Raw genomic sequence first — 24,512 nt, 5'->3', positions numbered from 1 at the left:
GGATCACTGCCATGGCACTGGCCTTCAGCATGTTAGTGAGGACATGGGGATTCCTCTGTCCCCAAGTCCCCCAGGAAGGCAGAAGCAAGGGTTCAGTGCTCTCACCCTGGTGGTCTGGCAATAAGTTGAAAACACCACTCTTGCAAATGGATCTGAAAGGCCGTTGTCATCTGCAGGGAGGATCCCTCGAGCCTGGTACAGATGTGCTCGCAGCTGGAAATAGCTGAAATCTGGTGAGAAAAAGAGAAGGTCCCTGTGCCCCAGTCCCTTCCTGTGTGAAGGAGAGGGCCAGCCGGGTAGGAGTGGGCACATCCTGCAAGGAACGGGTTCCCCTTCTAGGGGCACCCACGGTGGCTCTCGGAAGGCCAACACATCTCAAAAGGTTTGGCCAAGCGAGACAAGCTCAGGAGGCTCCCCAGGCTCCTCTGGGAAGCACATGACATGAAATGTGCAGTGATTTTCTGTGGGCATCTTCTGGGGACGGGGACACCACCAGGCCTCAGAAAAAGGGGTAGACCCTGTACCCGTTACTGCTTTGGAAGCATAATCAGTGCCTATGAAACACCCATCCTGCCTGCTGGGTGAATGTGTCCTCACGAGAGCAAACTGGACCTGCCTGTCCCAGTCATGGCTTGGGGATGATGTGGAAATAACAGATGAGGTCCTGCTCCTCAGACACGGAGCCGGAGGCAGGATCTCTCACCTACCTGCTCATGGTTAAACCATGGGAAAGGGGCACCTGCACTCACCATCCCTGCTGAGCCGGCTGGGAGGGCTGCATGCCGAGAGCTGGGCAATCTCCTGTCCGCTCTCAGAGAGGGGCTTGAACTCCTCAGGCAGCTCCAACAAACAGTTCTTCGCATATTTGGTTACCCCAAGCCACATGTAGATTTCCAGCTTGGCAAAGATCCCACCAGTGTGTAAGCCGGGGACCTGGAAGCACAGGAGGTTTAGCAGCATCCCCACCTCAGCCATACCCCCTTCAGACCAAGATGACCACATCAGCCAGCAGACACAGCACCACATGGACAGAGGCAAAAGGCAGTCATGGAGCAAGAGCTGTGCTTCCTTGTGAATGCCAGGATTCCACAAAGGAGGGCTGGAAGCAACGATGGAGAAGCAGCACAAAGCAAGCGAGAGCATGCTGTTTTGGTTTACAAGCCCTACCTTCATAAAGACAGTCTGGATCTTTGCACAGTCCTTGCCTTTCTCCTCTTCGACTACGGAGTACAGGATGTTCTGTGCAGGAATTCTTGCGTACGCCACACGTTTGCCGTTGCTGAGCATCCAGATGAGTACATCGGGAAGGGTGCATTGGGGCTGGAGGGAGGAAAGAGGAATGTCACATACCTTGTCCTCCCTCCACTGATACAGTGAAAGCGAATGTCTCCCCCATTTCTTTCTTCCTCCCCAGCTTTATATGTTGAGCACGATGCTATGTGGTCTAGGATATCCCTTGGATCAGTTGGGGTCACTGTCCTGGCTGTGTCCCCTCCCAGTCTCTTGTGCACCCCGAGCCCACTTGCAGGTGGGGTAAAAGCAGAAAAGGCCTTGATCTGTGCAAGCACTGCACAGCAATAAGGAAAACATTCCTGTGTTATCAACACTGCTTCCAGCACAAATCCAGAAGCGTCACCCCCATACCAGCCACTGTGAAGGAAACGAACTCCATCCCAGCCAAAACCAGCCCAGCCGGTTTCTTGGAGCAACCCGTGATCCACTCAACCCCATGCCATGCTGGGCAGAAGGACCCCTCATGAGGCTGGACAAGTGGCATCCTACCCCACACCTCGACAGACGCCCAAGTGCTGATCCATGGGAAGAAACCTCATTAGCTGGCATCCAGCAATGAGCGCCCAGCATAAAGCTGCAGTTCAGGCTGAGAGCAGGACTGAAGCAAACACCGATGGAAGCAACGACTTCTTTTAAACTCTAACCCGTGTTCTCTTCCCCATCTCGCTTTCACCTGTACCCATAACCGACCCAAACCAAGACCGCCAGCCTCCAGGCAGGGGCCAAAAGTGTGCAGTGTATGTGCAGGGCTGGCTCTGCAGAGCCAGCAGCGTTCCCAGTGGATGGCAGGAAGCGCCTCCTCCTTGCCTGCTCCCTCTGCTGCTCGGACACGGGGTGCCCCTGGGGCAGCTGTACCTCTTTAGCCACGAAGCGCAGCTTTGCCAGGATCCTCCTTGTCTCCTTCACCTTCTCCTTAACGTTGGCTCGAGTCAGCCGCCGCTTCACCCGGAGCCCCTGCTTCGCATACAGGATCTGCACAGAGGGCACAGCACCGGATGCCATGAGCCGGGCGTGCTGATCGCATCCATCCCGCTCCATCACACCCTGACCTCTACCGTGGCTCAGATGTGTAAGGAATAAACATTTCAGAAACTGGTGGTTTTAAAGTTCCAGAGGGTACCTGGGGGAAGCTTTGCACAAGAAGCAATTTGGGGCCACAGAGATATGGGATGCACAGAACTGGAAGATGGGCCTGGGCTTTCATGCCCATTAGTTGATAGTGTACACATCTGAGAAAAGGCTCTGTGATGAACCAAAGCCAATAGTGAAATCCAGAAGGAATTCTGTATGGACCGACAAGGCCAGAAAAACTCATCTCTTGGGCTGGTTCTTCCTTTCAGAGTCTTAGCAGAGTACCTTCACCATACCTCAGCTGATGATGTGTGGGGAGACAGAGAGAAAGGAGTTGGGACCCAGACTTGCCTACGTTTTGTTTTCTGCTGCTGTCAATGCATTTTGGTCAGCCTTTCAAAGCCTGATGGGGACTATGACTACAGCTGTGCTGTCATGGAGGATACGTAACTGTGCTCCCATTCAGATAGTTGGCCTTGTCTGCAGGATTATGAGCCCCTAGGTGATGCCTTCTCTGGGGACAGGCAGATGGATGGCTGTTGTAGGTTGCCTGGATGGGTACCCAGCCTATACGGGCTCAGTTTCCAGGGGCAGTGGGTCTCAGTGAGCTCCCCCTAAAGTGCCTGCAGGAATAGCCTGCAGCAAAGGACCTCCATCAACTTACTGGGCAGCATCATGCATGTGCTCAGCCACACGTGTCCCACAGGGCAGGAAGGATGGCATCAAGGCACAGCATCTATATAAAACTGGAGGCAGCCATGACCAGTCTCTGCCTCTGCTCCCCGTGCTGGAAGCTGCATTGCTCTGAGCAGAAGTGGGAGATGCCTATGACTGACATCATAAATCTTAGCCCTAAGTTTCCTTCTTAGCCTTGAGTTTTGCCAGTCCTTCAGAAGCATCCCCAAGAGCAGGGATCACAGGTTCCCACCACCCAAGTCCTACCACTTACGATGCTGCGCATCAGGTACTTCATCCGACATCTGTCCAGGTTGTTTGGATGTGCCATTGTTTTTCTCTCTGCACTGATGGAATACTGCCTGCAACGAGAACAGCAGCGCAGGCTCTGCATGCCCTGCACCCAGGAGCAGAGCACAGCTCACACAGCAGGGCCACAAGCTCCAAATCCCTGGTACTGCTCTAAACACACCAGAAGCCACCCCCTCTGCAATGCACTCACTTCTGCAAGCTTTCTAGTCAGAAAAGGGACTGCCCAGGACCTGAGGCTCCCTCTGCCCAGCTAGAATGGGATTTGAGCTCCTAACCTAAACCAAGAAACCATAGGGAATCAAGGACATTCTAACCTGCATCCTGCTACAAACTCCTCCAGTGCCTCTCGGAGCCGCTCTTCTGCTTTCGTCTTTGGCCTTCTCAGGAGCTTCTCCGCATCTTCCAGCCCCTGCTCCTGTGGGGAAAGCACAACGCTGAGGGACCCTGAGCCCTGCTGCGGGCTCAGAGCGAGACACTGCAAGGAGGCACTTGGCATAAATGTCTTGTGCCCTTCTGCGGGGCTGGGGATTGTGAGAGTGCTGCAGGTCATCACTTCTCCTTGAAGCCTGGGGATAACCTTAACGCTGGCTGTTAAAGAACCTCGTGTCTCAGGCCCTGAGCAGCCACTGAAGCACAGGGGAAGATGCCTAAGCCCAAAAGGGAAAGATGAAGCCCTGGGAAGAGAGAGTGCACCCGCTGATGACAGCGCAAGGCTGAGTCTGCTTGCAGCAGCATCTCCCCTGCGCATGCAGCTCAGCACTGGCATCAGAAGAGCTTTTTGTCACAGGCATTGTGTCCTTCACACCTCCGGGAGCCACCATAGGGCAGCACGGGCAGAGGCTCTGCACACACCTCTAAGGGGAAGGTGCGACTGAGCCCTGCGAGAGACACAGACTCGCATGGAACCGGGAGTGAGGATGCTGTTGGCAAACATAGAATCATGGAATAGCTTGGGTTGGAAAGGACCTTAAGATCATCCAGTTCCAACCCCCCTGCCATGGGCAGGGACACCTCACACTAAACTATATCACCCAAGGTCTTGTCCAGCCTGGTTTTGAACACTGCCAGGGATGGAGCATTCACAACCCCCCTGGGCAACCCATTCCAGTGCCTCACCACCCTAACAGGAAAGAATTTCCTCCTTAGATCCAATCTAAACTTCCCCTGTTTAAGTTTTAACCCGTTACCCCTTGTCCTGTCACTCCAGTCCCTAATGAAGAGTCCCTCCCCAGCACCCCCAGCTCCATGGAAAGCGGACCAGGTGCCACAGACACCGTGCACACGCTACCAGGCGCTCTGCCAGCTTGACAATCCAGTTGGACACGCAGAGTCTCCAAGTGTGATCCTCCCAGCAGCTCCACACGTACACGCAGGGTTTCTCGTGCGTCATGGGCAGGCAGCTGTATGACCTGAGGGCAGCAGGCACAGGGGGTTATGCTGCTGTCACACACCGTGTCACAGCAGAGGGAGCAGGGTCTGCGCTCCGTCTTCCCCATAGAGAACCGGCTTTTCTGGGCCCTGCACCACAGACATGGCTGCAAGCTCCTGGATCTGCCCTTTGTCATCCCAAACTAGCGCACGGGGTTGCTAGCAGGGAGCAGCGTGTGCCCGGTGGAATGAAGCTGATGGGTGCAGGGGATGCTGCAGGGCCTTCCTGCTGCTATGGCACCGAGCAGCAGCAGGCACGGGGCTCACAATGCAAACACCAAGGCATTGCCAGGCCTGGGGGACAAACCAGGCAGCATTCCCAGAGCAAGCATGTCATCAGAAGAGTTTGTGTATGGGTCTTGCCTGCCCAGCATAGGACAGCATGTGCCAGAGCACTCCTCTCCTTCCTCCTCACTGGAAGCAAGCCCTTAAGATGCTGCCTGTTAACCAGAAAAGGGGCTGCCGATACTGATGGGTCACAGTTCCCCCTGGACACCTGCACACATCAAGCAGACACCAAAAGGCCTGCAGGGATAATGGGCAATGGCAAGCTGAGGGTTTGCAAAGAGGAAAAAGACTGCACAGCACTGGGATTGCTGAGCAGACCTCTCAATGTCTGCAATAACCAGCCTGGGAAGGTGAGGCAGGACCAGGGAAGGTGGGAAAGGAGGACAAAGGCTCACCTTTCGTACTCCATGGGCTCTGGTCTCTGGCTCTTTGTCATTGACTTGTTCAGTGCTGCTGAAGCTGGGGCCAGGACTTCAACATCCAGCTCACCCTCTGAACCAGAGTCCAGCAAAGGCTGCTTTTCTTCTTTCCCTTCTCCCTTTTCCACTTTTCTCCGTGCTTTGATCTCAACCTCTTCAGCTTTGCCATAGTTCCCTTGAAGTCAGGCATTGAACAGGTAAGTGGGATCACCATTAAACAAGTTTCCTAGCTCACAAAACCAGAGTGCAATCATCCTGCCAAGAGAAGCACGTGGCCATGCACTGCTATTGGAACTAGCAATTCAGCAGCACCCAAGCACCAGAGCATCAATGGATAACCAGGAGGTCTGAGCTGGGTGACACCAAAGGAGTTCTTGTGCATACCCTCAAGTTCCACCCGCTCCTCCAGATGCTGTCACCTACACCCGTACACTGGGGTCAGCCCCAGTCACCCAGGAAGACCTCTCAGCATCAAGCATCTCCACCCACCCAGCTCAGTAGGTGAGGGCTTGGACCTGCTCTCCTGCTACTGATTCCCCATCACCCACTGTCACAGCCCCTCAACACTGCACAGCCAACCCCAGCACTCCAGCTTATCCCTCCTCTGCTTCCCTTCCTTGCTCCCAAACCCTTCTACTTCTCATCCCCACTTCCCAGGAGAGCTTCAACTCTTCTCCCCACACAGGCAGCTCATACAAACACTGCAAATCTCCAATCCCATAGGAGAGCATCCGGACTTCTAAGGTAATGAAGGCACTCCCTGACCTCATCCTCCATCCTTCCCAAGATCCTGTTTCGGAGGCTGGCACCTCAGGACCGCAGCACTAACTTGGGCTGTCCCCATAGCTTCTGGACAGAGGTCCCTGGGGAATACCCACCTATAGAGACCTCAAAGCTGACAGGCTTTGAGCCGAGAGAGGAGTCCATCATAGTGGCTTCAAAGAAGGCAGCAAAGAGAAGGAATTCCTCCTTCCTCCCCAGCGCGTTCTGAGCAAGGAGACAGAAATCAGCTCGAGAGCTTCGCGTGCCAAACCACTGCCTCAGCAGGAACTGGGAGAGCGCCGGGGATACCAGGGGGATGCTGCTGAGGTCGCTACCACTGGGTATCCCCGGGGGCTGGTGCAGAGCCATGGCTCTGACTGATGCTTGTGTGAAGCCACTGAGCAGATCTGTAGGCTAAGGGATGGCTGCTCTATCAACACAGCTGCATCCCACCTGCCTTTCCCAGGCCAAGTGGAGACCCAGGACCAGCTGACAGCTCCCTGGCTCCAGAGGAGAACAAGCTCATGCTCAAAGGCAGCTGTGCCCTGGGAATAACACCCGTGTGAGAGCCCTTCCATGGGGATGCTCCAAGCCTTACTGTGGGAGGCAGTGGTTCTGGCCTCAGCCCTTACAGTGGCTGGGAGGGCCCTGCATGGCCCAGCCCTGGGCAGGCTGGGTTTGCTCCAGCGCTGCTGCACCAGCAAATGATCCCAGTGCCAGCACTGCAGGACTCACCTCGGGGAGCGGATGAAGCTCTTCCACCTCCACAGTGACCTCCTCGGGCTGCTCGACCTCATGAGAGCCCCCCGGCTCCTCCTCTCCCCGCAGCTGCATCAGTTCCTTGGCTTTCTCCTTGGATTTCTTACTTTTCTTCTTCAGCTTCAGCTTGCTCAGGGCACCTTTCACCTTGTCCCCAAGCTTCCTCTCTGCCACGCCGGGGCTGCTGAAGATCTCCACTGTGATGGCCATGAGAAGGCGGCCCCGGTAGGAGATCCCCTCGCCCATGCCCTCGTTGAGGTCTTTGTGGGTGTCCCGCAGGGCTGAGTTCTGGGGGGAGCCGTACAGGTTCACCCAGGCTGGGCCAAATGTGGGGTTAAAGCCTGCAGCGACAGGGACAGGGGATAACTGCACCAGAGGGGCTGATGCACAGGGACCTCCCTAGAAGAATACGTCACGGTGCATGGGGATATGAATGCGCTCCAGGCTTTCCTGCATCCCAACCTCCAGAAGAGCACCATGGCTGAGCAGAGCGTGATGGAATGGGGCTGAGCAGAGGGTGGTGGCATGGGGCTGAGCAGAGGGTGGTGGCATGGGGCTGAGCAGAGGGTGATGGCAGGGGGCTGAGCAGAGCGTGATGGCATGGGGCTGAGCAGAGGGTGGTGGCATGGGGCTGAGCAGAGGGTGGTGGCATGGGGCTGAGCAGAGGGTGTTGGCAGGGGGCTGAGCAGAGGGTGATGGCATGGGGCTGAGCAGAGGGTGGTGGCATGGGGCTGAGCAGAGGGTGGTGGCATGGGGCTGAGCAGAGGGTGGTGGCATGGGGCTGAGCAGAGGGTGGTGGCATGGGGCTGAGCAGAGGGTGGTGGCATGGGGCTGAGCAGAGGGTGGTGGCATGGGGCTGAGCAGAGGGTGGTGGCATGGGGCTGAGCAGAGGGTGGTGGCATGGGGCTGCCCAGCATGTCCCCAAAGCCTCACCGTTCCTGCCAGGGTCTGAGATCTGCTGCAGGTCAATGTAGTGCGTAGCAATGGCCACGTCGCCAACGTTGGCATCATCCAGCACCTGGACTTTTATCTTCCTGGCCAGAGGTGGGAACATCTCAATGAAGCTGATCTGCTCATTCCACTCGGGCTTGGTGGTGCTGGTCTCCACTGATGTTTCCCCCTGGGAAGGAGAAGGTGTGAAAGCCACACAGCCTCAGCCAGAGCAAGGGATGCCTCAGAGCCTCTCTGGGAACGGCATATCCTATATCTCCTGCAGACAGTGCCAGGAAGGCCCTGGATGTGGCAGTGTCGCTGCTCCTGCCCCATCCCAGCAATCACTCTCTGTGCTTCACCAAGGAGGGCTGTCCCAAAGCCCTGCACTGATTCTCATCTTAACAAATATCACAGGACCAGAAACCCTGGCCTTGGGTGCAAGGAGAGGGCCATTAGCTCAGTAAACTCTCCCAGGGGAGTCAGGCTGAGTCCAGCTTGCCACAGAGGATTTCTTGTATGCTCTGGGATGTATTTGCCCCTATGTTTCGGGATATGAAATCTCCATTTTCTCATCCAGTGGCTGTGCTCAGGGCTGGGGCTGTCCCCATCTGCAGGGACATAAGTCCCATAAGAGCCACACATCCATGACCACATGGCTCAGGCCACTGCCAAAGGCAGCAGGACTTGGGCTCTCTCCCAGCCATCTCCAGTGGGATTGCTGCATCCCACGGAGGCTCCTGGCAGAATGAGCCTAACTCATGGTGCTGCACAGCCAAGGGAGGATCGGCCCCATGCAGCCCCCCCTCCCGACTCACCTGCTGCCCACAGAACGAGACCTGCACATAGGGGTCGATAAAGACCTTTTTCTCCCCTATGATTTTGGAGAAACCACCCATGATGCCCGCACTCATGCTGGGCAGGCCCTCGGCACGGTAGAGCTTGATGCAGACCCTGGCCCAGGGTCTCTCTGCGGGGACTCTCTTGGGCAGCAGCAGGTTCCTGAAAGACAAGTTCATGTTCTGGATTGCTCCTGGAGCCCAGGAAACGCAGTGCTGGGAAATGCCCTGACTGGCAGGAGGTTTGGATCCTGCTCCACCACACATTTCGTTCCCCGAGTCTTTCCCCATTGAAACAGGGAATAATGAGGCAAAACTTGACCAGGCAAGACCGCACTGCACCTACCTCTCAATGTCCTCATCCCGGCTGCTGGAGGAGGTGGGAAGGGAGCTCACCGCATCCCCGCGTGCGGTGACGGAGATGTTGCACTTCACAAAGCCTTTCACGCCTGCCCGGGTGTCCGTGGGGTCGCTGATGACTGCCCACTTCTGGAAGAACCTGTGGTCTGGGAGGGAAGGGAAGGAGATCCCTATGGAGAGCCCAGGTGACCGTTTCTCATCCCAAATACAGCGGCACAAAGGCTGCCCTGAGCCTGCCTCTGAACGTGCAGGAGGCATCACCAGCACCCAGAGAGCCAGGAGGAGAAGTAAGGGCTGCTCCTCATGTGAGGTGAGTGCTTCACATAGGGAGCCCTCAGCAGGCCCAGCAGCGTGAAGGACCATCAGTTTCAGATGGAGCGCGGTGCAGTCCATCCTACCTGGCTGGCTGTACACCGTCACAACATCCATCTTGAACGTTCCCATACACGTTCCCAGGAATGGAATTGCCTTGGAATGGAAAACCTGCAGACAGCACAGACCCTCCTGAGCACCTTGCCCATCACTCCCTGCATCGACACGCAATAGTGTTGGGCTGTACCAGTTACAGATGAAGGATGAAGAGGAGCACATCCTTACCGAGATCTCTATGAGTCTGTGGAATAAAATGTCTCTTGGCTCGTGGAATTCAAACAAAAAATACTGGAAGAGAAGAGAAAACCACTTCAGTCTGGGCTCCCAACACAGACCCACAAGTGCCACTGCCTGAGAGCATCCCCTGCAAGGACTTGGGATGCCAGCAGGGCAAGGACAGAGCCTCTGTCACATACTTCGTTGTAGAAGGGGCAGTTTGTTGACTTCTGTGTCACCGTGTGCCTCTTCTCCTCTCCAACCTTGACTACCACAAAGGGGTTAATGTTCACCCCCACCAGCTTCTGGGCTTCAATGATATTAATCCCAACCTGAGAGAACGTGGGAGAAAACCTTCAGATCAACACTGCCCTTATTTCCAGCTCCATCTGAGCTTGTTACAGCAATACCGGTAACACAAGTGTGCAGGGCAGTGCAGTACTTCTCTTTGAATCCTACTGAGATGGACACCATTGGAAAGACTAGAATGTGGCTGTCTCATTTGCTTCAACTGGTTGCAAGTCTAAGATATGGGAGAAATATTCTCACATTTGCTCTCAGGACAAGCAATTAGACAGCTGTTAAGCTGAAGAATAATAACTTCAAGGAAGGGATGGTAGGAAATTCCATCCTCGCAAAAGCTTCCTGCCTGGTCGATAGGACCCAGCTAAGTGATGCAAATGTGAGTCCATGTTTACTTAGAACCACCTCCCCTGAGGTCTGCAAGGGCAAATAATGGTACTGAGCTCCATTTCCAAACTTTACAGTGGGCTCAGACCGACCCGATGTCAGAGCATCAGTCAGAACCACAACTTCATGCCAGCCTCCAGCATCTCCAAGAAAGCCCCTGCAGCATCCCTCCACCCCAGCCACGGCCCACATGTCCCTGGGGAAGCTGGGAGGCACCAGCCCTGCCTGGGTGCTCTCTGAAGCTGTGCTCAGGCAGTATTTAGCAGTGGCACAGGTGGCCACCAGGCCGATTCCCTTCTCCTGTACACCCATAGATGCAGGGACGTGCACCCAGCGCTGCGGTACCTGGAAGCTCTGCGGGGTTGGGGTGGCAAAGAGGTCCCGTGCGGAGCAAAGTCTGGAGCGGCTGCGGAGAAGAACAACCCATGTGAGCAGGTCTGCATCCACAGGGACCTGAGCAAGGTCCCACCAAGGGAAACTATGGAAACCCTGGCAAATAACAGCCCCTCGCCCTGGGACCAAGCAAACCCCAACAGCCCCTGTTTGGCACCATTGGTGACTGAAGATCACCATTCCGCAGAGGCAGAATCCAAGAGATGCAGGATTCCTGCAGGAGCTGGCACTTCCCACCCCAGGGGCAGGAGAGCAGAGCACACCACGGATACCTCCTCACAGGGCTGAAGACAATGCCCGAGACCTCCATCTCAGATGCATCGTAGAAATCTTCTTCCTCCTCTTCCTCTTCCTCATCCGTCTCCAGGCCCTTTGCCAGCTTCCTGCCCAGTGCAGCAGCTCTCCTGTCCAGTTCATTGCCTCTCGGCCCCTCGGCTGCCCTGCAAACCCCCACCACATCACTCGGCACGTTGTGAGCCCTGACAAGGGGTTAGTGCACTTCCCTGCACCCCAGAGGGAGAGCTGGTACACTGGGGCTACTTACTCCAGCTCCTCGAACGCAGGATTGCAGATGATTAGCTCTGAACTGTAAGAAAAAGAGATGTTTTGCTGAAAAAACAAGTGTGTTGTGGCTGTTCGTGGATGCATTTAGTAACAGTGCCACAGCCACGCTCCTGCTTGGCTCCTGGCAAGGACAACAGCATCCTCCCAAGTGATGCTTTTCCACTGTCTATGCAATGTGCCCACTGCTTCGCCTCCGGCACTCCAGCAGTGACACTGCCCAGGCCTCCCTTGCTGCTGCCTGTCACCCTGTGCACCTATATACCCACATCTCCCCTGGCTTTGGGTACCACCAAGGTTGATACAGTCCCAGGCCATGCTCTTTGCACCTTTGCAACCACAAAGTCTCGCTCCCATCAGCCAGGAAGGCTGCAGAAATGCTCTCGAGTCCAAAAGGACTCCCAGGGTGCTGTGGGTTGCTGCAGTCACTTGTGAAGACAAGGTATTTGCTTTCTAAGACCTCTACTCACTTACTGCAGAGCAGAGATGCATCAGCCTGGCCAAGGTGGAGAGTAAATGAGGCTGGACTGCATCCCAAAGGCTGCCATGGACAAAGGCAGCAGTACAAGCTGCCTGGCTATTTGTTCCTCCTAGGATTTCTCTACCTGTCTTTCATCTGATAGACAAAGTCCTCTTCAACCCAGGTCCCAGCTGAGCCATCTGGAGGCTGGTAGCGCAAATCCAACTCGATGTAGATCTGCAAACAGAAAAGGAAACTGACACAAACCCACTGATCCAGCCACCTCAGCAGATGAAATACCCCCTCCTGCATCCATCACCCAGAATGGGAGGGGTTATTGAGCCTCCCTGCGTTCATTCAGGCCCCCAGCCCACCCTATGCGCTTCTCGATGCTCCTTGAACCACTTGATGGGTATCAAGCAGCTGCATCTCTGCACAGAGAGGCACAAATGCACAGCACTCCCGGGCTCAAAGCAGCCCCATGGATTCCCCCCGAGCCCCAAATCTACCTGGGAAGCATCACAGCAGGTTTCACTCAAAGCCTTCCCTATTGCCAATGGCCCACAGAGGACTTACACCAGTGACCCTCTGGTTCTTGTCAACAAGGGCTTCCCGAAGGATCAGCCTCCCGGCTGTCATCAGGTGCTGAAGGCTGAGGACAAGGGTACCAAGCAGCCTGGAACAAAACCAGAGGCTGCAGCAACTGTGTTCATAGCATCAGTGCCCACATCCTGCGGGAAGAGAGGACCAGGATCTCCGCTCTCCTGCTCACAGCCCCTCCGAGCTGCAGTGAAGGCAGGAAAATGCTTCAGAGTTTTCCATAGGGAGCCAGAATACCCAAGTCCCACTGACCAGGAAGAGTTTGTGCTCAACCCCAGCCATGCCCAGGCAGCTGCTTGCAACCAAGCTGCCAGCAGTGGTTAAAGGCTTGTGCAGACCCAGTCCCACTGAGTGTGAGCTCTCCCCACAGGAGCCAGCCTGTGTCTGGGCTCCCAGCAGAGCTGCTGAGGCTTCCCAGACAAAACAGGGAAGCAGAAGCTCCACAGAAGGAGATGCAGAAATAGGACATAAAGCCATGGCCATAGGGATGCCTGCAGCAAGTCGGGCCAGAACATGCTTACTCCAAGGGGGATTTACCCTGGGAAGGGTCATGTTGCTCCCTGCAAGTGGCAAGATCGTGCTGTATAATCATCATCCCAGTGGGCTGATCAACTGCTTTTAAGCTCTGCTGTCACCTGCCGTTACTCTGCTCCTCAGCAGCACAACTAAATCATTCTTATTTACCCCCCTTATTTAACTTCATACATCCAGCACCGCTGGCATCAGAACCACCGGCTCCATCCCTCTTCTAGAACATCTGTCCTGTGTGGATAGACGCTGTCAGTACCAGACCACTCACTTCCCACTGGATTTCCTTGGTCAGCGCAGTCAGGTCCCGGTGATTTGTCACTGTTTGTTTTATCTGTTTGTCCTATAGCAGTTTCTATTGACATTTCAGTCAGAGGTAATTTCCCTGATCCAGCTCCCATAAGAAAAGCATCCAGTAAACAGTGACACAGAGTTCAGCCACACTTTCTGCTCTGGCTTTATCTTCAAGCATCTTGTGTGTGCTGCATTCATTTGCTTCCTCCACACCCTCTCTGGCAGGCTTTGTAATATTATTAGCAGCCTCTAAAAAGCTGTTCCTGTTAGTTTGTCTTCAGTTCTTGCACTTTGCTTCTCAGAGTTGACACCTTTCCCTGTGGACTCATGTTTCACGTGTCCTGGAAGGATGTGCCTCTGCTCTCTTGCTTGCTCCACCACTCTGCTGCAAGTCCTGCCCTTGTAGCTCTATCTTTTAGGGCCCCATTTTACCCGTGTCTGATCCAGATCCTTGGGTAGCCTCTGTTACTGCTGGCACAACCAAATCATTCTTATTCACTCCCTTTATTTAACTGAATATATACAGCAGTGCCGGCACACCAGAACAACCAGCTCCATCCCTCTTCTAGACGCTGTATCCTGTTCATCTTCCTTCCATCAGATTTCCGATAGATGATTCTACTCCCAGTAAACGATTCAAAGCCCAGCACATCTCTTGTCCCACTTCTCCTGGTCCCCCACCAACCAAAGGACCTACCTGTTACTGAACACCTTGCTGCAGTTGTAAACCTTAATGGACAGCGTTTCTCCCATGACGAGCTTCCCATAGTGAGGCCAGCGAAAGAGCTGCAAACAGAGCACGAAGAGGGGACAGCTCATTCCCAGGCCCACTTCCCACTGCTCGGTGGCCGATTGGGGTCCTCTGCGAGGTGACAAAGAGCACCACAGAAAGCTGCTGTGGTGGGGAGTCACCTTCCAGGGCAGGCCCTGCAGCTGGGATGGAGGAACGGTGGGGAGGGAAGTGAGGGTCCCTCCAGCAGCACAGAGCCGCAGGGCAGCTGCCAAGGCAGCCAGAGCATCATCACCCTGGGAAGAGGAGGGTGCTTGTGCCTGTGGAGGACTCAGAGCTGGCAGGTTGTGGGGTGAGACGGGGCATGGGAAGGTGCAGAGATCACCCAGGGCAGGGAGCTGTCAGGCTGAAGCACACTGAAAAGCTGTGCCCCAAGGCTGCCATTCACCTGACACCCAAACGGGCTGGATGCCTGGTGGCTGCCAGGAGGAAAAGGTCCATCCTGCCCCCGAAGGCCTTCTCTTCCTTTCTCCAGGCCAGCCTGGCCTTGAGCACTGCCAGGGATGGGGCAGCCACAGCTTCTCTGGGCACCCTGTGCCAGCGCCTCAGCACCCTCACAGGGAAGAGCTTCTGCCTAAGAGCTCATCTCAGTCTCCCCTCTGGCAGGTTAAAGCCATTCCCCTTGGCCTGCCCCTACAGGCCCTGGTCCAAAGCCCCTCTCCAGCTTTCCTGCAGCCCCTTCAGGCACTGGAGCTGCTCTCAGGTCTCCCCTTCAGGAGCCTTCTCTTCTCCAGGCTGACCCAGCCCAGCTCTCTCAGCCTGGCTCCAGAGCAGAGCTGCTCCAGCCCTCGCAGCAGCTCCGTGGCCTCCTCTGGACTCCCTTCAGCAAAACTCAAACTCAGCTCCAAGTCCCTCTTGTGCTCGGGACCCCACAGCTGGACACATGGATGATGCTAGGAGGAAAACTCCACAGCTCCCCCGGGTGACACGATGCTAACCGAGATACTGCCGCATCCCATGGACAGCGCCTGCAGAGGAGCCCCCGTGCTTTGCCCTCACCTCCTCAAAGACAGCCTCCGAGCTGCACTGGATCTTCCTCGTCTTCTGGGCGAAGCCTTGGGAAGGAGAGCGGAGGCGTGAGGCGCCGGGTACCGCAGCCCCCATCCCTCCATCCCTCCCTGCTGCCCCCGGGCGCACCTCGGAAGCGGAGCCGGACCTGCCGCTCGCCGCGGCCCGGCAGCCCGTGCAGCCGCCGCACGCCGACGCTCAGCGCCATGGAGCCGGTGTGGGGCAGCGCGGGCCCCCTCGCCCCGCTCCGCCCGCCGTGACTCAGCCCCGACTCGCCCGGCCGGTTCGGCCGCCGCTCCCCGCCCCGCAGCACCGGAGTTAACGGGAGCGCTCGGGCACGGCGACGGCGCCGGCAGCGCTGATGGACGGGGAGGGCAGGGGCCGGTGCTGGCCCTTCCCAGGGCAGGGAATGGAGGGAGAAGGGGTGAGAGACCGCGCTCCTGGAGGGGACACGGGCTTCCATGCCGGGGCTGGAGGACACCAGCCTGAGCACTGGGGAGAGGACGGGAGCCCGGTGCTGCTCTCGGCCACCCCTGCGGCTTCCCCAGCACAAAATCGCTGCTTCTGGGGTTAAAACCACACAAAGCAAATAGAGGGAGGGTGGGGAAGGGCCTGGCAGCCCTCTGCTGAGGAGGGTTGGGCTGCCCTGACACGAGGGAACTGCACCCAGACCAGCATGTGCTCAGCAGCCCCTGCTCACCTCCTGCCTACCTGCACCGGAGCGTGCCGAGAGGAGCTGAACTGGTGGAGGCTGGACACCAGAGCACTGTCTGTGGGTACAGGCTGCAGCTCAGGCCCCAGCTCTCCGCAGGATAGAGACAAGCAGAAATCCAGGGACCATGGGGTAGGAGCTCCAGCAGCCCTGCACCGGCCTCTGGCACCAGCAGCACCTCATGCCAGGAATGCGCTCACAGCTGCACTCATATGCTGCGCCTGATGCTCGCCTCACCTGCACAAAAGCTAGTTAACGAGAGCTGTTGGAGGCCTTCTATAGCCCAGATCCAGGCCAGATGAAAGCAATTGTGCAATCACGAGCTCAGCAGGGTTGGGAAAGCATTTCTTCCACCTGGGGGTCTGGCTCTCCCACTCAGTGCCCAACACCAAACACCTGCACCCACACACCTTGCAGCAGTGGCTAATCCAGCTCTGCAAACACTGAGGAGTGAATCATGGCTGTGCAATGCCAGGGCCCTTTGAAGTGAGCCCTGTGGTTATTCCCTTTACTTCCCTCTTGCCCAAGATCTTCCTGGAGTGCCAGGGAAGCTGGCAATGGAAACAAGCTGCAGTGGAAAGGATGCCACTTCACAGAGCAGCAACAAGACCATAGCAGGCTGGCAGCATTAAGCACCACCTCTGCGAACCCAAAGGAGCCCATCAGTTTAGGGCAGCACATAAAGCTCAGTGCTCGAGTCCACACCCAGTCATGGCTGGAGCAGAGCAAGGGCTGCAGTTCAGGCTGCTCAATGAGACAATCACATCACCACAGAGTGCCATGAGGGCAGTTTTCCTCTCTCTCTTCCCCACTTGTAACACGTTTTTCTTTAGGCAGCCGCTCAAGAAGAGAAGCTGCTTGGTTTCCTTCAAGAATCTAAGTGCAAGAAAACTGGTGCTGCGGGTTACCTGATGCAGTGTTTCAGAAGAGAGAGCCCAGCTTTCTCTAGAGAAGCCAGGGAGAACACATCATGGTCAAAACTGGCTTTGAGTAAGAAAGTAGCACAACTTCACCTTAACCCAGAGCTCCCAGACCCACAGCCCTTCAAGCACAAGCTACCTACTAGCTTGGTGGCAGGTACCATCCAGAACAACCAGCCTGAAGAGGTGGATTCAAACTCAGGTCTTGCTTTCACCCGGGTTTGTAACCGACCAGTTCCACAGCCTGAATCACCAGGGCAGTTCCAATTGTTCTATTTCCTGGTTTATCTGGTGGAACAGACAAGTTCCTTCCTAATTTCACAGTAAAGAAACAGCCCATGTTACTGCAGGACAGGGCTGCAGGTTACACATTCCACAGCCTCAGTGATTTAACAAAACCAGGGATGATGGGCAACCTGCTCTGCTTTTGCAGCTGATCACACTCAACCTGGGCTAACTGAGATGCTGAATCACCACCAGGCTACAACTATAGCAAAGACCTTTCATAAGCCAAAACATCCCATTGCTGGGAAAGAAAAGGAAAAGCAGAGAAAGGAAATAAAAGAGTCCAGACGTGCTAAGTAAATCAAAGCAGGTTATTTATTTATGAAACGGAAAGTGATGACCACTCACAGTGCAATGACAAATCCAGGCTTCTTTATCCCTACCTTGAAATCCCTGCCTCTCAATACAGTTGTGCTTTTCTACAGTCCCCAGACCGTAACACACCCTTCACCCTTCCGGGGACAAGGAAGCACCTCTCTGGAGTTCCATAGGCAGTTACATCTTCATTTTGTAACCTCTGTCACACAGCAAATCACTCAAAGCATCTTTATATCAATGTTTCCAGTTGCTGGATTTTGAAAGTCACATGAATGTGACTCATTGATCCCACACTGCCCCTGATTAACGAATGATTAACCTTCATTAATCCCCCCAAAAGCAAAGTGCAGTGTTCAACAATGGCTCCCAGCAAGAGGCCATCACAAAAGCAGTTCTTGCTAAGAGAAGAACATGATTAAAAATAACGTGGCAAAATAGGGTCACTGACATGTAAAAATAAACCTCGACATATAAAAATATACTGGCACTTTAGAAAGGCACGACAGGAACTACCTCAGGCATCCAACCAACACACTTTGGTACCAACCAGGGCAGAAGGGTCCCCATTCCCAAGGCAGCTTGATAGAGGAAAAAAAATGTATCGTGGAATGTATGACAAGTATCATTACAGCAATACTTCTACCAAACTCAGCACTGAAGCAGTGCACATGCCTGCTCTGACACCAAGCAGCAGCTGGGTCCTGTCAAGCAATGACGCACCACTGTTTCTAGGTAAAAAACTAACAAGATGGTGTCTGCTGCGATTAAAACTGCCAGCAGCTGTGGGTTTCTTCCATGTTTACATTCCCTCTGATGAGGAACAGGAAAGATCGAAGACACAGAGCACAGGCGGGTAAGAGCTTAGTGTGACTGGTACGATCCCACAGTGTGCAAGGGAGGGTGTGGGTGCTGACAGCTCCCTTCACCCCGGTGGTGCCACAGGCGGCCAGGTCAGGCTGCAATCTACATGATCTTTACTTCAGGTGGTTTCACGGGTGGCCATCCCTGCCACTTATAGTAGGACACCAGCTGCTTCGGTACTTCAGCCAGAACCGTCTGAGAAAGCGCTTCCCGGGGAGCCTGCAAGGAGAACAGGGAGAGTGAATGAGGAATGCTGCAGAGAACGCACCAATGAGCCCAGTGACAAATTCTCTTACCAAGTTCAGAGCACAGCCCACCACATGCCTGTCTCAGGAGTTCCTTGCTGCAGTTTTAAGAGCACTTCCAGTCATTCCCAGTGAGCACTGCGGATGAAAATCCCTTGTTCCCACCCCTACACAGCTCCCACCAAAGCCCAAGCTCACACAGCCTTTATATGCCCCTGATCTGGGTGGGAACCTGCCCCAGGCACCAATAAGGTCTCTTATTTTGGGTTTTCACCCATTTTGACTCCACTCTTCAACCCCATTCACTGTGCAATGTGCATGAATGGTAGCGCCAGCAGTGGAAGGAGGGAGGAGCTGGAGAATGACAGGACAGCTTTCAACAGCAAGGAAGACTTCTATCAGCTTCTCTCACTCATGGGACTCAGCACTGGAGACTGACAATATGATCTCTGGTTCTTGCCTAATGTTTGCAGACCAGGAGAGATCCTTTAACTCTGCCACAGCCAAGAGCCAGCATACCAAATCAGTGCTACAACAGCTATCGAAGAAGAAGCTGCAAGAGAGCTGCGACAAGGCACGCAGTTTCAAACACAGAAGCAACCATCTCAGCTCTCACTGGGAATAAGCAGCTTGGACAGCACTGTGAGGGTGCAGCTCTCTGCCTTGTCTAGACACATACTCAGTTTTCAGATGCAGTAACTGCATATACACTGGCACCAGGGCTGCTGAAGTCAGAGACAACATACGTTTCTAAACTGTCGGAAAGGCACGAACTGGACAATGTCTCGTGCAGCTGGTTCTCCTGTCAGAGACTTCAGGACACCGTTATCTCCATCAAGGAACTCCATCGCTTTGAAATCAGCTTCACCGACTCCCACAATGATGATGGACATTGGCAGCTTAGAGGCATTCACAATCGCCTGCCTGGTTTGGTCAAGGTCAGTGATCTCTCCATCTGTGATGATCAGCAAGATAAAATATTGTTGAAAAACATCAGAAAGAGCCAGTTAGGGAGTTCACCACCAAAGCTCACCCAACAGAAGGGAAATGGAGCAATTTCTTTCCTCACTTTACCAGTCCATTCTAGTCCATCCTGAACACGGGAAACAGAAATATCAACCCCAAGGCAGATCCACAAGAAAGAACATGCACTCACTGAAGCAGTTCCTTGTTGTGCTGAGTGTGCTGCAAACCTTGCCACATGGTTTATAATAGGAGAGAAATTGGTTGGCCCATAGAGTCGGATCTGAGGCAGGATGTGGCGGTAGGCATCCACTATCCCTTGGATCCCTGTAACACAAGCAAAGCAGACTGCCACAGGAGCCTCACAACTCCTCCAGTTACTACTTTATAAGCATTACTAAACAGCATGGCAAAAGGGTAATAACTCTCACACAACTGTGAACTCCTAAAGGGCAAATAAGCAGCAGGACAACAGTAAATATACAAAGCACAAGGCTGAAACCAGAGGACATCTGCAGAGATCAGATTTGCTGTTCTCTCGTTGTGCCTCTAACATCACCATGAGCTTTTCATGCAAGCTGTGGGAAAAATAATCCAGTGAAGCAACAAAACTTTCAGCATGGATTAACAACCAAATTAAATCCAGACCCCTTCACTGGAGCTTACGGAGACCACACAGAACTCTGCAGCAACACACATCCACTCTTGTCAGCATCCAGGTGAGAGGATGTTGGCTGCACATCCTGTGCTGCATCCATCTTTCACCAGTTATGAAAGGAATACAACACTTCAAACACCTGTCCCTCTCAGTGAAATACTAATAACAAAGAGGTATCCTCACCTTGACAATAAGGGTTGCTGGGGTTGAAGTTCAAAGCAAACTCATGGGATACCTAGGAACGGCGACATTACAAGCACTTACGGAATGCACACATGGACAGAGCAACTGTTCAGTGTTGTGAAGGCCCTACCTGCCAGTCAGGTGGAACCTGGGCTCCAAACCCAAATGCAGGAAACAGCTTGTCCCTGAGAGAGAAAGGGAAACAACAAGAACTGAGAAAGAGCAATTCCTTAATAACTCACTATTCTGTTTTACTCCCAGAAAATAGCTGGAGGTTCCATTCCTGTCATGAGGAATGGGTACCCCATCTGGCTGCCCATGGCCAGTCACCAGTCACCCAAGGGTTTCAGGCCTGATTTTAGTGTTTCTTTCAATGCAGCACCCGCAGGACTCTAGATCTAGAGATTTGGAAGTAACAAGAGAAAAGCCACCACAGCCACAGCCTGGCTGAAGGACAGAGCAGACAAACACGTTCCCATTGAATCAAACATTCATGTCTGAAACGCACCACCAGCAACAAGGGATTAGTGAGCAGCTAAAGCAGCATTACAGAGTAACCCAGGGCCAGACAAGGGCAGACCTGGAGGGACAAAGCAGGGAAATACACTAAACTACAAAGGGCTGCCACTGCCCTCCCTGGCAGTAACAGAAGCAGGAGGAAGCAGTAGCACCTCCTGAAGGGAGGTCCCAGGGAAAGGCAGCACCTCGGTCATTCAAACACTACAGGTTTGGACAAGCTATCAGCCTTGCTCACTGACACATGCTGCAGTGCATTTTTGATGCAGTGGCTGGATCAGTTAAGATCACCACATACGTGTCATAATCCTGGACCACACTTCCCACACTCCAGATGGCAATCAGGTACTCATTTATCCCGTCTGGGCTGATGTAGTGAAGAGAATCTGGTGACCTGGGATCTCCGTTGGAGCCAGTAAAGTCTACACCCACCTAATCAGGCAAGATGATGAGAGCAAGTCACTGGTGCACCACCAGAAGCAAATGAGAACAACCATACCCACAGCAGGCCCACATGGCTCCCTTCCTCCCAGCAACAGGCACACAAGCCTGCATAACTTTGCCCACTGGGGTACATGCATGTGTAAGGAGTAGCAATCCCCCTCCACAGATGGACTGAACGGATCTCAAAAGTCAAGAAACCCTCATGCCATTAAAGTTGTTGCTTGATCAAAGAAAGTAAAAATCTGGTTTTTGCAGTCTTCATCACTGCAAAGTCACACTGCATTGGTCATTTACATCACAAATTAAAGTACTAATCACAACTTCAGTTATCTACCAAGATGTGCAATGGGGAAAAAACTCACTGTGAAGTTAATCTGGCAGCCTCCCATGATGTAGTCCAGGAATGAATATTCTCTCTCAATCTGGAGGAACAGACAGGCAGTGTTACACCTCCTTCCCACAACAACTCACTGCAATCAGTAAATAACAAAGCAAAAATACCCCAGTTAAAATCTTCCTACCTTGCAGGATTTTATCCTAATAATGCCAGAGTTTTTGTAGCTCTTCTTCTTTTGTTTCTTCTCAGGATGAATGCATTCAAATTCCACCTACAGAAAGCAAGCATTGAAAAAGCAAGTCCCCAGACAGCAGCATTTATAGGAGGACAAGTTATTGACACAGAACAATGTCACACATCACACAGTTAGTTACCCAAAAACCTGGCAAAAGCCTTACACTTCATTTTGAAACCATTTGCAACTACTTTGGTTGCTCTCTGACAAGATAAATGGGATGCTTTTGCTCCCAGCACTGGCAAAATACAAGGGAAGACCTCAGAGATGTCTCTCTCCTTAACATAACTATTATTCCACATGCAATCATGGAACAGTGTCATTGGGTTTTCACGTTACATCCATAGAAATGGAGCTGGCTGGAACTGGAAGCAGTCCTAGGCTACATCCTGTGTGTGAATTCATCTGCCTGAATTCAGATGAGACATCTCCACAAGAATGAGAGTTCAGGTTTTCATTGCAAACTGAGAGAAACTGGCATCACCAGCAACTGATTCAACTGATTCTACACTGGATGCCCAAGACAAGGTAAGAAGAGTGGCCCTTGGAAGCACTGCTGCTCTCTGTTACCTGAAAAGGCAACCAGAGTGCTCAGGAGGGTGACCAACTCAAGCATGAGACAAGCCCTACCTCTGCACCTATCTGTTAAAGCATGAACAAGCCCTTTCGTTTCCACTTGACTCAGCAGAGGCAAAAGCAAGTTGAGCTGCTGGGAAAGGGAGCTGGCTGTCAGCAGACCAACGGGCTCAAGGATGTCATCAGAAATAGGAATGGTAACAGTACCCAAGGAAAAAAGAGCAATGTAATCCCCATACCAGGTTTATTCTTCCCAGGTGCTGGCTTATTAATACAGAGATATAGACAGGAAAAGAAAAGGACTCCTGGAGACAGCAACTGGAAATATCTCCGAGGTCAACAGGAAAAGGTTTGTGAAAGACTGAATTCTGGAGCAGGTTAGGGGGGATTGAGGAAACTCACCGGAGAGCTGTCACCTTTCTGCAGCTGAGTCAGGGTGGTTTCAAAAGTGCCTATCAAGTCATGCGAGCCATCGCTGTCGTGATCTGCACACTGGACCTGAAGAGAGAGCAGCAATGGGCAAGTGTATTGCATCAGGGAGAATACAGCTGTTCACCACTGGATTGGCTCTGAGAGCCTTGCAGCAGTGACAGCGCAGACCCCCTCACACCTGAGCTGGGGGTAGCACCGACATCACTAACTGAGACCTGACAGGAAGAGAGACACCGAGACTGAGTCTTTGACAAAGGAAGATGCTCAGTTGCTCACCCACTTCAGTAAGCACAGTGGGAGTTTTAATTAAAAGCTTTCCCTAGTTTAAACATGAGAGAAAGAAAAACAGCCACCGAAATACCCCAACGTTTCACAGCCCTGATGTATAAATGCAAGATCCTTCAGGACACAATATGCAACTGGGGTAAGGGGAAGAAGCAATTAAAAGTTTCTTATCTAAGCATCTTCTGAACATATTCTGCCCAGCAACAGCACCAGTCTGCAATGAAACTGCCATTTCCACAAAGCATTTGCTTTTTCTGCTCCTTTCACCAACGGAATTCTAATACCTAATCAAGAGCCAGTCATGTTTAAGGCAGCACAAACAGCTTCTGAACCAGATCATGCATCAGAGCAATGCATTTAAGAATTAAAATATGCTAATAACTCTGGCTTAGAGCAAACACAGCAAGACCCACGTTGTCAGCAGCTCCCTACAAAACCAGCTCTAAGGAGCATTTATAACATACACAATACACAGGACTGCAGAACACAGGTAGCTCCAGAAGCAGTCAGTCAAGGAACAGTTGGGAACAAGGAACAGCTGTGAGCAGGTGCTTCCTCCCCTGCTGAAGTTCATGTGCCACACAGATTTAAAAGCTCTCCAAGATCTGCCTTGAGTGATCAAGAAACTGATGCTACTCCAGTACAAATCACAAGGTGAACCCATGGGTAACACCTCAAGGATGTCAAATTCAATGGCTAGACATCTGGATTTAAAACAGGGCTCTTTTATTACTTTGATTCATTAGGGATCTTCCACTGTGGGGAAATCCCTACAATAAACCATGTGAATTATGGCCTAATCTAGCCACCTACATGGGAAGCACTGTATCATCCTTCAGTCTCTGAATGGGAAAACGAGATCACCTTAGAGACCTGTCTCCTTCAGGCCAATACACCTGCAGAGAATTCCTACACCTCCTTCTCCCCTCCTGCTTTCTCCCACTCCCCATCTCAGCCACGCCAAGGAAACTGCATTTCAAACCACTTTTGTTGTTAGTTCACAGAGTGACAGAGCTTAAAACAAACCTCTTTTTGCAAGGGCTTTCTAAAACTGGCCAAGATTCACTGTATGCAGCCTAAAGAGTGGTGCTGCTGCAAACAAAACCCTGCTAGCAATACTGCAGGACACAGTATATAGTTATTCACTGATGAATTACTCCTTCACAAATGAACCATCCAATACTCATTATGAGCCTTGGAATACAGTCAGTGGTAAAAAGGCCCTTTTCACCTAAAGGAGGAGCTTTCAAAATTGATAGGAAATGGGTTTGCCTCTATGTACATGCCACCAGAGGTGTGGACTGGCAGCTTTAGTCCCAGTACCAACCCCCCTGAACGCCACCTTTGTTCTTTCCATTTAAATAACTCCAGAGAAGAGATGCTACTTTCATTTGCCTCTATTTTTTAACAAAACTGTCAAGAAGGTTAGGCTGTGTCACAAACCTGAGCTCTTCTGCACACAGGAGAACATCACTCTGCATAGCAATGAAAAAA

General features: G+C 53.0%; 2 protein-coding genes across 5 annotated transcripts in view; both read right to left on the bottom strand.

Annotated features, from left to right (window-relative positions):
- Positions 1 to 15,293, bottom strand: part of LOC130594740 (fer-1-like protein 4) — a 28,926-nt gene extending 13,633 nt beyond the window's left edge. Inside the window, exons 1-24 of the mRNA XM_057400849.1 lie at positions 15,178 to 15,293; positions 15,040 to 15,095; positions 13,948 to 14,036; positions 12,405 to 12,504; positions 11,974 to 12,065; positions 11,352 to 11,393; positions 11,080 to 11,247; positions 10,760 to 10,820; positions 9,925 to 10,056; positions 9,734 to 9,796; positions 9,535 to 9,619; positions 9,123 to 9,282; positions 8,756 to 8,939; positions 7,941 to 8,127; positions 6,984 to 7,348; positions 6,365 to 6,473; positions 5,463 to 5,661; positions 4,640 to 4,760; positions 3,666 to 3,766; positions 3,314 to 3,401; positions 2,149 to 2,265; positions 1,168 to 1,320; positions 750 to 933; positions 106 to 230 (exon numbers count right to left, since the gene is read on the bottom strand). Of these exons, the coding sequence (XP_057256832.1) occupies positions 106 to 230; positions 750 to 933; positions 1,168 to 1,320; positions 2,149 to 2,265; positions 3,314 to 3,401; positions 3,666 to 3,766; positions 4,640 to 4,760; positions 5,463 to 5,661; positions 6,365 to 6,473; positions 6,984 to 7,348; positions 7,941 to 8,127; positions 8,756 to 8,939; positions 9,123 to 9,282; positions 9,535 to 9,619; positions 9,734 to 9,796; positions 9,925 to 10,056; positions 10,760 to 10,820; positions 11,080 to 11,247; positions 11,352 to 11,393; positions 11,974 to 12,065; positions 12,405 to 12,504; positions 13,948 to 14,036; positions 15,040 to 15,095; positions 15,178 to 15,256 (3,060 nt within the window). The 5' untranslated portion in view covers positions 15,257 to 15,293. The remainder of the gene's footprint in view (positions 1 to 105; positions 231 to 749; positions 934 to 1,167; positions 1,321 to 2,148; positions 2,266 to 3,313; positions 3,402 to 3,665; positions 3,767 to 4,639; positions 4,761 to 5,462; positions 5,662 to 6,364; positions 6,474 to 6,983; positions 7,349 to 7,940; positions 8,128 to 8,755; positions 8,940 to 9,122; positions 9,283 to 9,534; positions 9,620 to 9,733; positions 9,797 to 9,924; positions 10,057 to 10,759; positions 10,821 to 11,079; positions 11,248 to 11,351; positions 11,394 to 11,973; positions 12,066 to 12,404; positions 12,505 to 13,947; positions 14,037 to 15,039; positions 15,096 to 15,177) is intronic.
- Positions 15,294 to 18,042: 2,749 nt separating this feature from the next.
- CPNE1 (copine 1) overlaps positions 18,043 to 24,512 on the bottom strand; it is a 37,822-nt gene continuing 31,352 nt past the window's right edge. For 2 of the 4 annotated variants that reach the window (XR_008971150.1, XR_008971151.1), the window contains exons 8-16: positions 22,704 to 22,799; positions 21,675 to 21,761; positions 21,516 to 21,575; positions 21,008 to 21,141; positions 20,324 to 20,378; positions 20,194 to 20,245; positions 19,546 to 19,679; positions 19,136 to 19,344; positions 18,043 to 18,363 (exon numbers count right to left, since the gene is read on the bottom strand). Coding sequence is in view for 1 of the 4 variants with exons in the window: in XM_057400841.1 (XP_057256824.1) it covers positions 18,247 to 18,363; positions 19,136 to 19,373; positions 19,547 to 19,679; positions 20,194 to 20,245; positions 20,324 to 20,378; positions 21,008 to 21,141; positions 21,516 to 21,575; positions 21,675 to 21,761; positions 22,704 to 22,799 (972 nt within the window). In the remaining 3 variants the exon portion in view is untranslated. Of the gene's footprint in view, positions 18,364 to 19,135; positions 19,374 to 19,545; positions 19,680 to 20,193; positions 20,246 to 20,323; positions 20,379 to 21,007; positions 21,142 to 21,515; positions 21,576 to 21,674; positions 21,762 to 22,703; positions 22,800 to 24,512 lie in introns of all 4 variants that reach the window. The other 2 variants (XM_057400841.1, XR_008971152.1) reach the window with 2 other exon arrangements.

The sequence above is a fragment of the Pezoporus wallicus genome, unplaced genomic scaffold, assembly GCF_028554395.1.
Source record: "Pezoporus wallicus isolate ANWC-B61680 ecotype Strahan unplaced genomic scaffold, APGP_CSIRO_Pwel_v1 contig_11133, whole genome shotgun sequence".
Classification (NCBI taxonomy): Eukaryota; Metazoa; Chordata; class Aves; order Psittaciformes; family Psittacidae; genus Pezoporus; species Pezoporus wallicus.
Note: the sequence above shows the minus strand (reverse complement) of the source record. Positions and strands in the feature narration are given on the sequence as shown.